The sequence below is a fragment of the Hippocampus comes genome, unplaced genomic scaffold (assembly GCF_001891065.2).
Source record: "Hippocampus comes isolate QL1 unplaced genomic scaffold, H_comes_QL1_v1.1 scaffold38, whole genome shotgun sequence".
In the NCBI taxonomy this organism is placed as follows: Eukaryota; Metazoa; Chordata; class Actinopteri; order Syngnathiformes; family Syngnathidae; genus Hippocampus; species Hippocampus comes.
Genome location: NW_017805716.1, coordinates 224,167 through 233,972, shown reverse-complemented (window position 1 = coordinate 233,972; position 9,806 = coordinate 224,167). Strand labels below are relative to the sequence as shown.

Here is a 9,806-nt window from a genome sequence, read left to right as displayed (position 1 = left end):
GGCGGGGGTGGTGACGTTGACCCCATTGTCAATCCGGAGGCTGACCTTTGAGTTCTCGGGGAAGCGATGGGGGGGGGCTCCCATTGCCCTGCGTTAGTTCTCGTGACGTACATTTTGCAGACTTCTTCCTTTAACGATGTTTTGGTTGCCCATAACAAAACGCAAATGGCCGTTTGTTTCTGCAGTTTTTTTCACCATTTAGAGATTACGCTCCAATTGTGTCCGCAAGTGGAGTTCTACCTCGGAGTTAATGGGATTACAATCGGGAATCCCCCCCCCCACCTCCCCCATGACGCTTCAACGTGTTTCTACGTCGATTAGGTGTGGTTGAGACATTTATTTTTTTGGTTCGGTTACTCCGATTATTGTTCAGCCAGATGTTCCTTCCCCCGCTGAGTCGACAAGTTCAGGTAAATGTTTGATGCCGTCTGCTCAGTCGCTGATGTATTAGGTGATTACCCACCCATCCCCCCAGCAAAAAAAATTCAGCCTTGCACAATAATTTCCCGAACTCTCCCATCCTCCCTTGTCACAGTCACTCATTTTTGTTATCCCATTCCGCCCAACTCCCTTGTTGCCGATGGCGTAATCGGAGCCGGATACTTCCTGGTGCAAATACCGGCGTCCGAGCTAATCACTCACGTCTTTTCCGCACCTCCTGACACAGAAAGCCGCCTCACGGCCTGAGTCGATCATAACTTCCAGCGTATAGGTTGCTACCGGTCTCCCTCCGGTCCTCTGGCCATCTTTCCTGCTGTCAGCCCCACCTTTTTCCTGGACGTATTTTTTTGCTGACTAACAGGCTGCCGTGTGACCTTTTGTCACCCAAATCTAGAGGTTTGGCCAGGTTGAGTAAGCAGGATGTGGCGTCAAGGAAGCGGAGGACTGAGAGAGTACCTTGAACTTGACGAGGTGTTAAAATCAGGTATGATTTAAGCTGGGCGGGTTTCCGGCTGCAGAGGCGATAGGTTGGAAGGACAGCCCGGGCGGGAAGTTTCCGATTCGTCATCCTGTCGTGTCTTGTTACCGTAATTATTTTTTCCGAAGTGGCACCAAATGAAGACTTATTGAGCGCATCCAGATTTTGACACGCCTAATCCCACCCTGTCCGCCGCATCCTCATAAACAGGGTGTCTGGTGTCCTCTCCTATTTTTACCAGCGGGTGCTGAAAGCCTCTGGAAGCCCCTCGTCAATGCCCATCCCATTCCCTCCCGCCGGCCTCGTGTCACCATTTATTAAGTCGTCATTACTCAGGTCCGCCTCGGCCCGCCGGAGGGGCCTCTCGAATGGTCGGGCCCTCTTGCCGCGCTCCCGAAAGGGCAACCCCTCGAAAGGCATGTTGCGGCGGATCAATGCAGGTACCCGGGCAGCCATTAGCCCGCGCTAATGCGGACAGATAGGAAGGGAGGCGGAGGTCGACGGATGGAGAGGACACTTTCATGTGTCTGTCTGCACATCGCCTTGTTTTGGGTAAACAGCCAAAAAGGCTCTTTGGATTCAAAGGGTGATGAGATATGTGGGGTGATGGACACCGCGTGGGGGCGTAAATCAACGTTACAAAGGAAAATGCTGAAAGACTTTGACAGCCGTAACAAAAAAAAAAAAAAAAGTTTGCATCTGTTGATTCTATTAGCGAGTGTGGGTTTTGTACTTTTTAGAAATCAGCGGCGCTCTGCGGTCCCGGCATGGTATATTTGCGCTTCAAAATCAGTGTATCGGTGCTTGAGTGTGACTTGAATGATCCTGAAGAAAAATCTTGTTTTTGGGATACTTTGACTCCAGTGGTGGGGTTACCGATCGGGGGTCTCGGTCCTCTCAGGTTGTTTTCTTTAGACTGCCCCAAGGTGCGCCAGTTGACACATCAGCACCCGTGTTTATCAAAGCTTTTATCACCTCGACACTGCAACCCAACCATCCACCCCCCCTCCCCCCACCATATGGGAAGGAAGCAGGAGGTGCCCACACACACACACGCACACATAGACTCAAGTAAACCAACCACCTGCGGGGACGTTGGTGGGTCTTTGTTTCGCTGACCCCCCCTTCACTCATGCGAACGACTTTCCCAGAGACAGGATCTGTACCAGACTGCGCAGGTTGACGACCAGCATGTGTTGTGCTCACAAGCCGCCGGAAAATAGAATCATCAAACACGCGTCGTGAGACTTCGAATGTTGAGCCATCGAATTCGATTATTTAGAGTCGCGATATTCAAATAATAATAATAATAATAATAATAATAATAATAATACGTCGTCACAAGGTTTGCCCACTCGCAGAGGTCCGTGTGGATCTCTAAAAATAAAATCCCTTTCAAAGAAAGCAAAAATCCTGAGCATGTAACAACTGGGAAAAAAAAAAAAAAAAAGACAAGAAAATGTGGGCAGATGAGAAGGCGATTCATGTCGGTGTTTCATCGTCGCTGTCAAGTTATCCCGCCCCCGTCGCTCTCTCTCCCATCGCTCGCTCCCCTCCCCTCTCCCTCGCTCTCTCTCTCATCCTCTCTCTCTCTCTCTCTTTCTCTCCCCGGCAGTCTGCTGGAGCTCCACGCCAGGATTAGAGGGTTACCGCCAGTGTCTGATCATTTGGGGGGGAAAAAAAAAGAGAAGAAGAAAGAAAAAAAATTATCCGGAATATAAGACCGCCTTCACTTAACGCATTTGTTTTTTTTTTTGGGCAGTTCAACTGATTCCCAAGTGTCCGGCATCTTATCCCTGAGACCTCACCTGGGGGACTACCTTCTGGACCTCCATCCGGAGAGCCATGTGAGCTGCACCCCACCTCAAACCGCCCAACACCCCTCCAGCTAAAGGGAGCACACGTTGGATTCTTCCCCTTTCAACTGGAACCTTCACTTTCCGTCCACGCCGAGAGGGGATTCTCCGGGCTCGCCGCTGTGCCCCCCCGCCCCCTCTCCCCGGAGCTACTCATCTTGGGGCGCTGGTAAGGGGCTGTGAGTGCCCCCCTGGTCCGGAGGCCAGCCGGCAGCACTCCAGCGCCATGGATTACCTGTTTGGCTTCGTGGCGCTGCTGTGCGGGGCGCTGCAGCCGGGAAGTGGACTGGAGCCCAAGCGCAACGTACCCAGGCTAAAGCTGTCATACAAGGGTAAGCCTATTCTCGTCCCGCTCTCCCGTAATGTTGGACTTTTGGCAAAGCCAGACCCGTCGAGTCTCTTTTCCTTGCCGACGGGCACTCTTTCATTCATTTCTTTTCATCTATTTTATGCTCACGAGGATTTTTTTTCTTTTTTTTTCGTCCTCTAATTTTGCGTGGCTATTTAAAGCGCCGGTTGCCTCCGAAAGCATCTCCCATTAACTTCTCTGTTACTTTTCCCCGTCTCTCTTGCTTCGAATTTGCCATTCGCCTCGCAAATGTCCGGATTGGTTCCATATGCCGAGGTCGAGCTTTTTGCCTCAAGTTAAATGTATATATTGGCTCCTGGCCCCATTGTGCAGCCCTGTTAAGTGCCCCCCCCCCCCACCCTGGTACAGCCAGTCGAGACTCTGTTTCAATGGCTTCTGTCCCAAAAGTCTACTGTCAAATAATGGAGTCGGGACTTGACTTTTGACACAGAGACATTCTTGAAGCTTTTAGCTGCATCCAAAAATGGAAGTAGAGTACGTTGGCAGCAGTTTCGAATTTTGAGTAGCGAATGGGGGGTACCTATTTGGCAAACGTGTCATTGCCGCCTCCCGCCGTGTCACTTGAACGGCGACTGCCCGAGCGCTCTCGTGGCTCCTCCCTCCCGCTAAATCTCTCTAATAGCAAACTTTTTCCTCTTCGCTCGGAATAATAACATTTTCTGCATACTTCAGGGAGGCTAGAAAGGGAGGCCGTTGTGGTTCGCGCCCTAAAACACGATCCAGAGTGGCCGGCAGGGAGAGTGCGGTCTCTATTTTAAGTCTCCCTCGTAAAAACGTTCCCTCGGAAAATTTATGATCAATCGCTGTCAATTTGCAAGTGACAACAGGACTTTGTGGTGGAAGGTTCCCCTTGTGTGTGCGTGACGGCGCAGACCAAAGCTTTGGTTCCCCCCCTCCCCCTCCCTAAATAATTTTGCTCGAGTTGAGAAATATATTTAGAAATCTCGTGAACGGGGCGAACGTGATGTTTCGCCACTCTAATTGATGTTCTATCTTTGGCCGACTTGTTTGGTGGAACTTATGTTTAGTGGGCTGCCATATGACATGTTTCATCCTTCCGACGAAGCCCAGGTTGTAATTTTGCTGTGATATATTTCCCATTATCGCTGTTTCTGTCCACTCCGACCCTGCACTTGCACCCCAATGGTCCGTTTTTTTTTTTTTTTTTTTTTTGGCGGAGAAGAGGCGGCGACTTTGATCGCGTCAAAACAATCGCGGGTGGCGCAAAGTGGGCGGTCGCCTAAGTTGACGTCTCTGCGGCTTGATGAAAAGGGAAGGACGGTGTCAGTCCCGGCGATCGCTTGCAGACTGGAGATCGACACCAATCGTTACCTGGGCAACCGAAGCCCGGCAAGCCGAAGAATGAACGGCTTCGTGCTCGCCTCTCGGAGGACTCGAAATAAATCTGCCAGGACTCACCTGATCCGAGTCAGACCTCCCTTGGGTGCCATCGTGGGGGCCGGCCCGCAAGCGCGATGTGTGTGTGTGTGTGTGTGGGGGGGGGCGGGGGGGGTGTCATCCCTCCCTCAGCCATCTGTGTGAAGAATGCTCAAATGGTTCCCTGACAGCTCCTCAAGAGAAATAGACTGTCATCCAGTGTCTGTATTAAGTGCGCGAGTGATGAATTAGAGAGCGCGATGGGACTCCATTCTTTTTTGTGAGTAACATGCATCCGGTCTTACCATTCGACACCTGGTTGTGCGCGGACGCATCTGCCAACAAATATGTCATAGATCGTGCATGTCGCCCGCCGCTCGTTTTGCGTCTGCGGCCCCCCCCCCACAGGTGCCTCAAGGCGCTCTTGATGCCTGTCACGGTACCGGACGGGAAGGTTGTGGGCAGGAATTGGCAGCAAGAGAGTCACAGACGGAAGGGAGACTGGCCGCCGAGTGAGGTGTCACTCATCCCCTCTCCCTGCATAGTAATTAAGTCAAATAAACGACAAGGCGGAATCCTCTCGAGCGCGACGACCACACGGGTGCTGAGTGACGCCACGGCGCTGTGGACGGAACAAGCGGGGGCCTGTGATTTGGTGGACTGTCAAATAAACAAGCCGGCGCACGAGGCAGCCTCCTCAAAGGGGGAGAGAGCCGGCCGACAACTCCCTTTTTTCAGGGAGCCGGACCGAGTCTCCGATTTAGCTCGAGCGGAATGGACGCGGCGACGAGCGAGGGGCGGCGGGGGGCAGTTGGCGGCGCAGAATGGCCGACAGATAAAATGAGCCCTCGCGGGACAGCTGGCGCGGCAAGTGCAGAGTGAATGATTTCCCACCGGGGGCCAGTTGGGACGTTGGGCAAAAAAAAAAAAAAAAATGGCTTGGCTTCAGTGAGCGGAAGATCGCAGGAGTTAATGATTTTCTCTCCGCATGAAAACAAAATACTTTTACTTCTGCTGACAAGTAGTCAAGGGAGGTCAAAGGTGAACGGCAAGTCCAACTGGAGATGGTCTTGGGGACGGGTGAGGATGATGGTGGGCGGAGTCTTATGTCCAGTGCATAAACCAACGTCAACGCCGACAAGCACCCTCGCGAAAACAATCCTGGAATGATATGAACCTCACCTCACCTCGATCGATACGGGCGACATTTTGGCTGGAAATCTTCCCCATTTCGGAAAGCGGATCACGACTTCTCGTTGCGCTTTCGACAAGCGCGATGCCTCGCTCACACTGCCTCGCTCACACTGCCTCCTACTGGTCAAGCCGTGCAAATGCGCGTGGTGGAAAAGCGGAGTGACCCCCGAGTGATCCCGAGCCTAAAACGCTTTAGGAACCCGATAATTTCAGTCAGCTTGGGTAATTATGGAGTCGGCTGCGAAATGAAGAAGGCCGGCCGGGGGAATCTGGATCGGGCTTCCAGCGCTTCAAATAGACTCTCGGTGCGGAACCGCATTCGCTGTCGTCTGGACTCCATAATAAGCCGCTCTCGATGATTGTGTCCTCGTCGGCCCCCCCCCCCCACCGAAAGAGTCGAGTGAACGTTTTTGGGACGTCGGCTCATCGGCGAGCATCTTCTGTCTGTCTCGTCCGTCCAGCCTACCGTGGCGGATGTGCATAATTACACGATGTTCTCCGCAACTTTGCAGACGCCGCCGGGCCTCCGTGTCATTCCTTTCGGCGGACCTCCTCCCCCCCCTTCTCCTCCTACCCCGCGGAAAAACCGCAACCCCGCCGACTTTCAGTGCGCTCTTCCCGCATATTTTGCATTCTGTCTCCTCGACACCAAAACCCCGCCGCGTTCTTGCCGCGGCTTTGTCGCCTTGCGTGCGTTGGACCCAAATATATCGCAGTCTGATTCACTTGCGTGTTTGGCGAGCGCGTGCGGACGTCCTACGTGTGCATCACGTTCTCCGAGAATCGACTCGCGGGGACCGAAGGGAAGCGATGCGGAAACCCAACAGAAGCGCGTCATTTAGGAAAATGTGCAATGTGTTTTGGATTTGGTCACGGGGGGAAATGACTCGCGCGCCTCGCTTCGCTCAAGGTACCAAAACGGTGATCTAGAAATCACGATAAGTGGAGTTGAGTGACATATAACGAAGACTTGAATGAAAAACACTACGATCGGTGTCAGATGTCGTCTGGTTGGATTGTTTTGGTCCTTCTCCAAAACAATGTTCTTTGTCTCGACTGAATGGTCCAGATTTGCATCAATGATCAAGATGCGATCCGGCCTTCGGCGCCGCATTCTCCCTCAGAACGTCATCGCCCGGCAAGGCGCTCGGGAGGGAAACCGTTCACCGCGCCGCTGTCTTTGCATCTCGCCGCGAGCGGCTCCGGTTACAGCCGAGGCGCGCATTTGCCGAAGCGCGGCTACGAACGGGCGCTCCCACCTGCTGAGGCTCGTCAAGTCACGGAGGAGAGAGGGGAGGGCACGGCGCTCAATCCCAGTTTGGAATCGGGTTACAAATTAGCGGACGACGGACTGATGGACAACTCGCGGACACATGGTTGATGGGAGGAGAAACTGCGAATACTCGATTCGATCGCCAAACTCTTGATTGCATGTTCGACGGCGTAGGCAAAGAAAGCTTCGCCATTTGCCGTCCGTACCCGCTTCCGAGCGGACCTACGACTGCCTGCTTGAAACCAAAATGGCCGACTTGCCGTGCAATTTCCGGCCGGGGTCCTTGAGATGCGCGGCCCACCCAATTACGTGTCAAAATTGGTGTCGGAGCCTGATTTCTAACTTTCGAGGTTTCCTTGCGTTTCCAGGCTGAATTAATTGTCGCGTCTTGCTATTTTGTGTTTGCCGTCCACACTTTCATTAGTCCGGAAGAAAATGTCAGCGGCGACGCGAAGCAGCCGCGCCGCATACAAAGCATCTTGTGTGTGTGTGTTAAATGCAAAGCGGGGAAGCGTGTTAATGTCGCATGAACATTTAGCGGCGTGCATGTGTGGGCTCGCTGCGGCGGGCGCCACCGGGCCTCTGGGCCTGTCTGTGGTCGGCGCGCTCGCTGTGGTCCCACCGCGCGGTGACAGGAGGAGACGCACTAATCAAAAGCTTCCAGATTCGAACCGCTATTTCGAACACGTGTGTGTGTGTGTGTGTGTGTGTGTGTGTGTGTGTGTGTGTGTGTGTGTGTGTGTGTGTGTGTGTGTGTCTGTGCGTGTGTCTCAGCTGCTCTCGCGTTGAGTTGTCTCTCGTTTTTGTCTCGCCGGCCCACATTTGGCGCACTTTGACAACGGTACGTTTTGACGCTTGTGCAAAACTATAGCCTGGGTGATATATTTTCATGAATACCTGCTTGGGCGTTACTTGAGCCGTGCGCCAACTGTGATGTCATTTTTCAGTCGACGGCCAGTGGCAAGATGGCCGCCCCCGCTGAGAGAGATAAAAACCGGTGGATTTTGCCGCCAAATTCATATTCCGCAAACGCAATATTGATCAGAATGTCATGTTTATACCAGTGGAGCCGCATGGGACATATTAATGAAAAGAATATTTTTGACTTGACATCCCCTTTAAATCATATATTTTTTAAAAAATGATTCCGTGGTCATACATTGCGGGATGAGAAGTCAAGAATTCTTGGCAAATTATAGCGATATGGTGAAACAACAAAAGGAGTTATTTGAAAAGGAAAAACTTCAAAGTGATAAATTACGAGTAGAAAATAAAATAAAGTAAAATAAAATTAAAAGTCATGTTTCGTAACTTTTTGCAAATCTCGCTTTTGTGCCGCGTAGTTTTTCAGTCATTTTAGGAAACGACTTTTTATTTCTTTGCTTTTAAATATCTTCTTCTGTTTTGTAAGTGTCTTTAAACAAGTTAGTCTAAATATTCAGTCCGAGGCATCTGTGTGTAAATCTAAATCCAAACCAAAGAGAAACATAAATTCCTTGGAGAGGGTATGAAAGAAAAAAAAAAGTATAATTTTTTTTTTTTTTTTAATGTATACTGAGTTGTACCCACTACATTGGAAGTGCGCTCGCGTTTTGTTCCACTCTTCACTCGTCCAACCCCTCGAGTGCTGTTGAGAGAGCTCGGCGCTGAGGCACGCTGACATATTCGACCCGCGCTCGAGCCGCTCCCAAAGCTCCGGCGAAAGTCGGACAGGCCAAAAGTACGAGAGCAATTTGAAAATATGGCGGCGGAGGCGAGAGTTGTGTGCAAAACGGTCATCTTTGTACCTGGCACCTAGTTGTGTTGTTCCTCCCCGCGTCGCCACGGCAACAAGCCCACACCTGCCACTGTGCTCTCGCCGGGAAGGAGCCAGGAAGAAAAGCCAGAGAGGGAGGAGAACTTTGTGTGGATATCCTTGAGCTTAGGATAATATTTGAACACATTGTGGAGCGCCGCGCACATTTTCCGTGCCTTTTTTTTTTTTTTCCTGGCCTTTACCCGCCCCCCTGGCACCTGTGTTTTGAAGCCGAAGCCGCGGCGAACACACACCGAGAAGAAAAGGGAAAGGGCGGATTTCCGAGGTTGGAACACGCCTAACAAAACGTACAAAAAAAAAAAGACACAGCTTTGCTTTTGCAAAGATCAAATCACGCCTGAAAGTTGTCAACTCCCTTTTTTTTTTCCCCGTGAACATCGACGCGCTCCCTTCACTCGGTTGAGTCGCACAACTCAAAATGTCGCAAATATGCCTTTTTAGGCCCTTCACGTGATCTGATTTCTTTTTTTTTTTTGAAGTAATTTTTATTTCAATTTTATATTAAAAATGTTGTTTTTAATCTTAATTTTACATGGATATATCATTAAAAGGTTGTGAAAAATATTACTTATGGATTATAAAGTGATCAAATCATTTTCTCAGCCTTTTTAAAAATATGCAATGGAGTTGTCCTTTCAAAATTACAATTAAAAAAAAGAAAAAGAAAAATTCTGAAAATAAATCCTGTCCTGGGGGGAAAACTACATCGAGTGCAAAGTCTGAATATTGTGACAAAAATTGAACATTTTGTAATATTACGCAAAACTGTTCAGTTTATTCAGAATGGTCTTAATTTGGAAAGTTTGGAAAACTAATCTCATATTATAGCTTTAGTCCTCATCAGAAAATAGTTTTCCTCTTTTTGTTTTTTGTTTTTTTAACATGTATTTACATATGTAAGATGACGCTTTAAATCGAACACAGTGTTGTGTTAACATTTATTGAACGTCACTCTGCCATTCCTACGAGGAGACTCACATGGCTGAGCTCCCCCGAAAAAA

General features: G+C 50.3%; 1 protein-coding gene across 4 annotated transcripts in view; it reads left to right on the top strand.

The window, feature by feature from the left end:
* The first annotated feature begins 339 nt into the window (after positions 1-339).
* sema3aa (sema domain, immunoglobulin domain (Ig), short basic domain, secreted, (semaphorin) 3Aa) overlaps positions 340-9,806 on the top strand; it is a 24,248-nt gene continuing 14,781 nt past the window's right edge. Inside the window, exons 1-2 of one of the 4 annotated variants that reach the window (XM_019883166.1) lie at positions 340-925; positions 2,535-3,107. In XM_019883166.1, the coding sequence (XP_019738725.1) occupies positions 3,002-3,107 (106 nt within the window). In that variant the 5' untranslated portion in view covers positions 340-925; positions 2,535-3,001. Of the gene's footprint in view, positions 926-945; positions 1,957-2,534; positions 3,108-9,806 lie in introns of those variants that run through there. The other 3 variants (XM_019883167.1, XM_019883165.1, XM_019883168.1) reach the window with 3 other exon arrangements.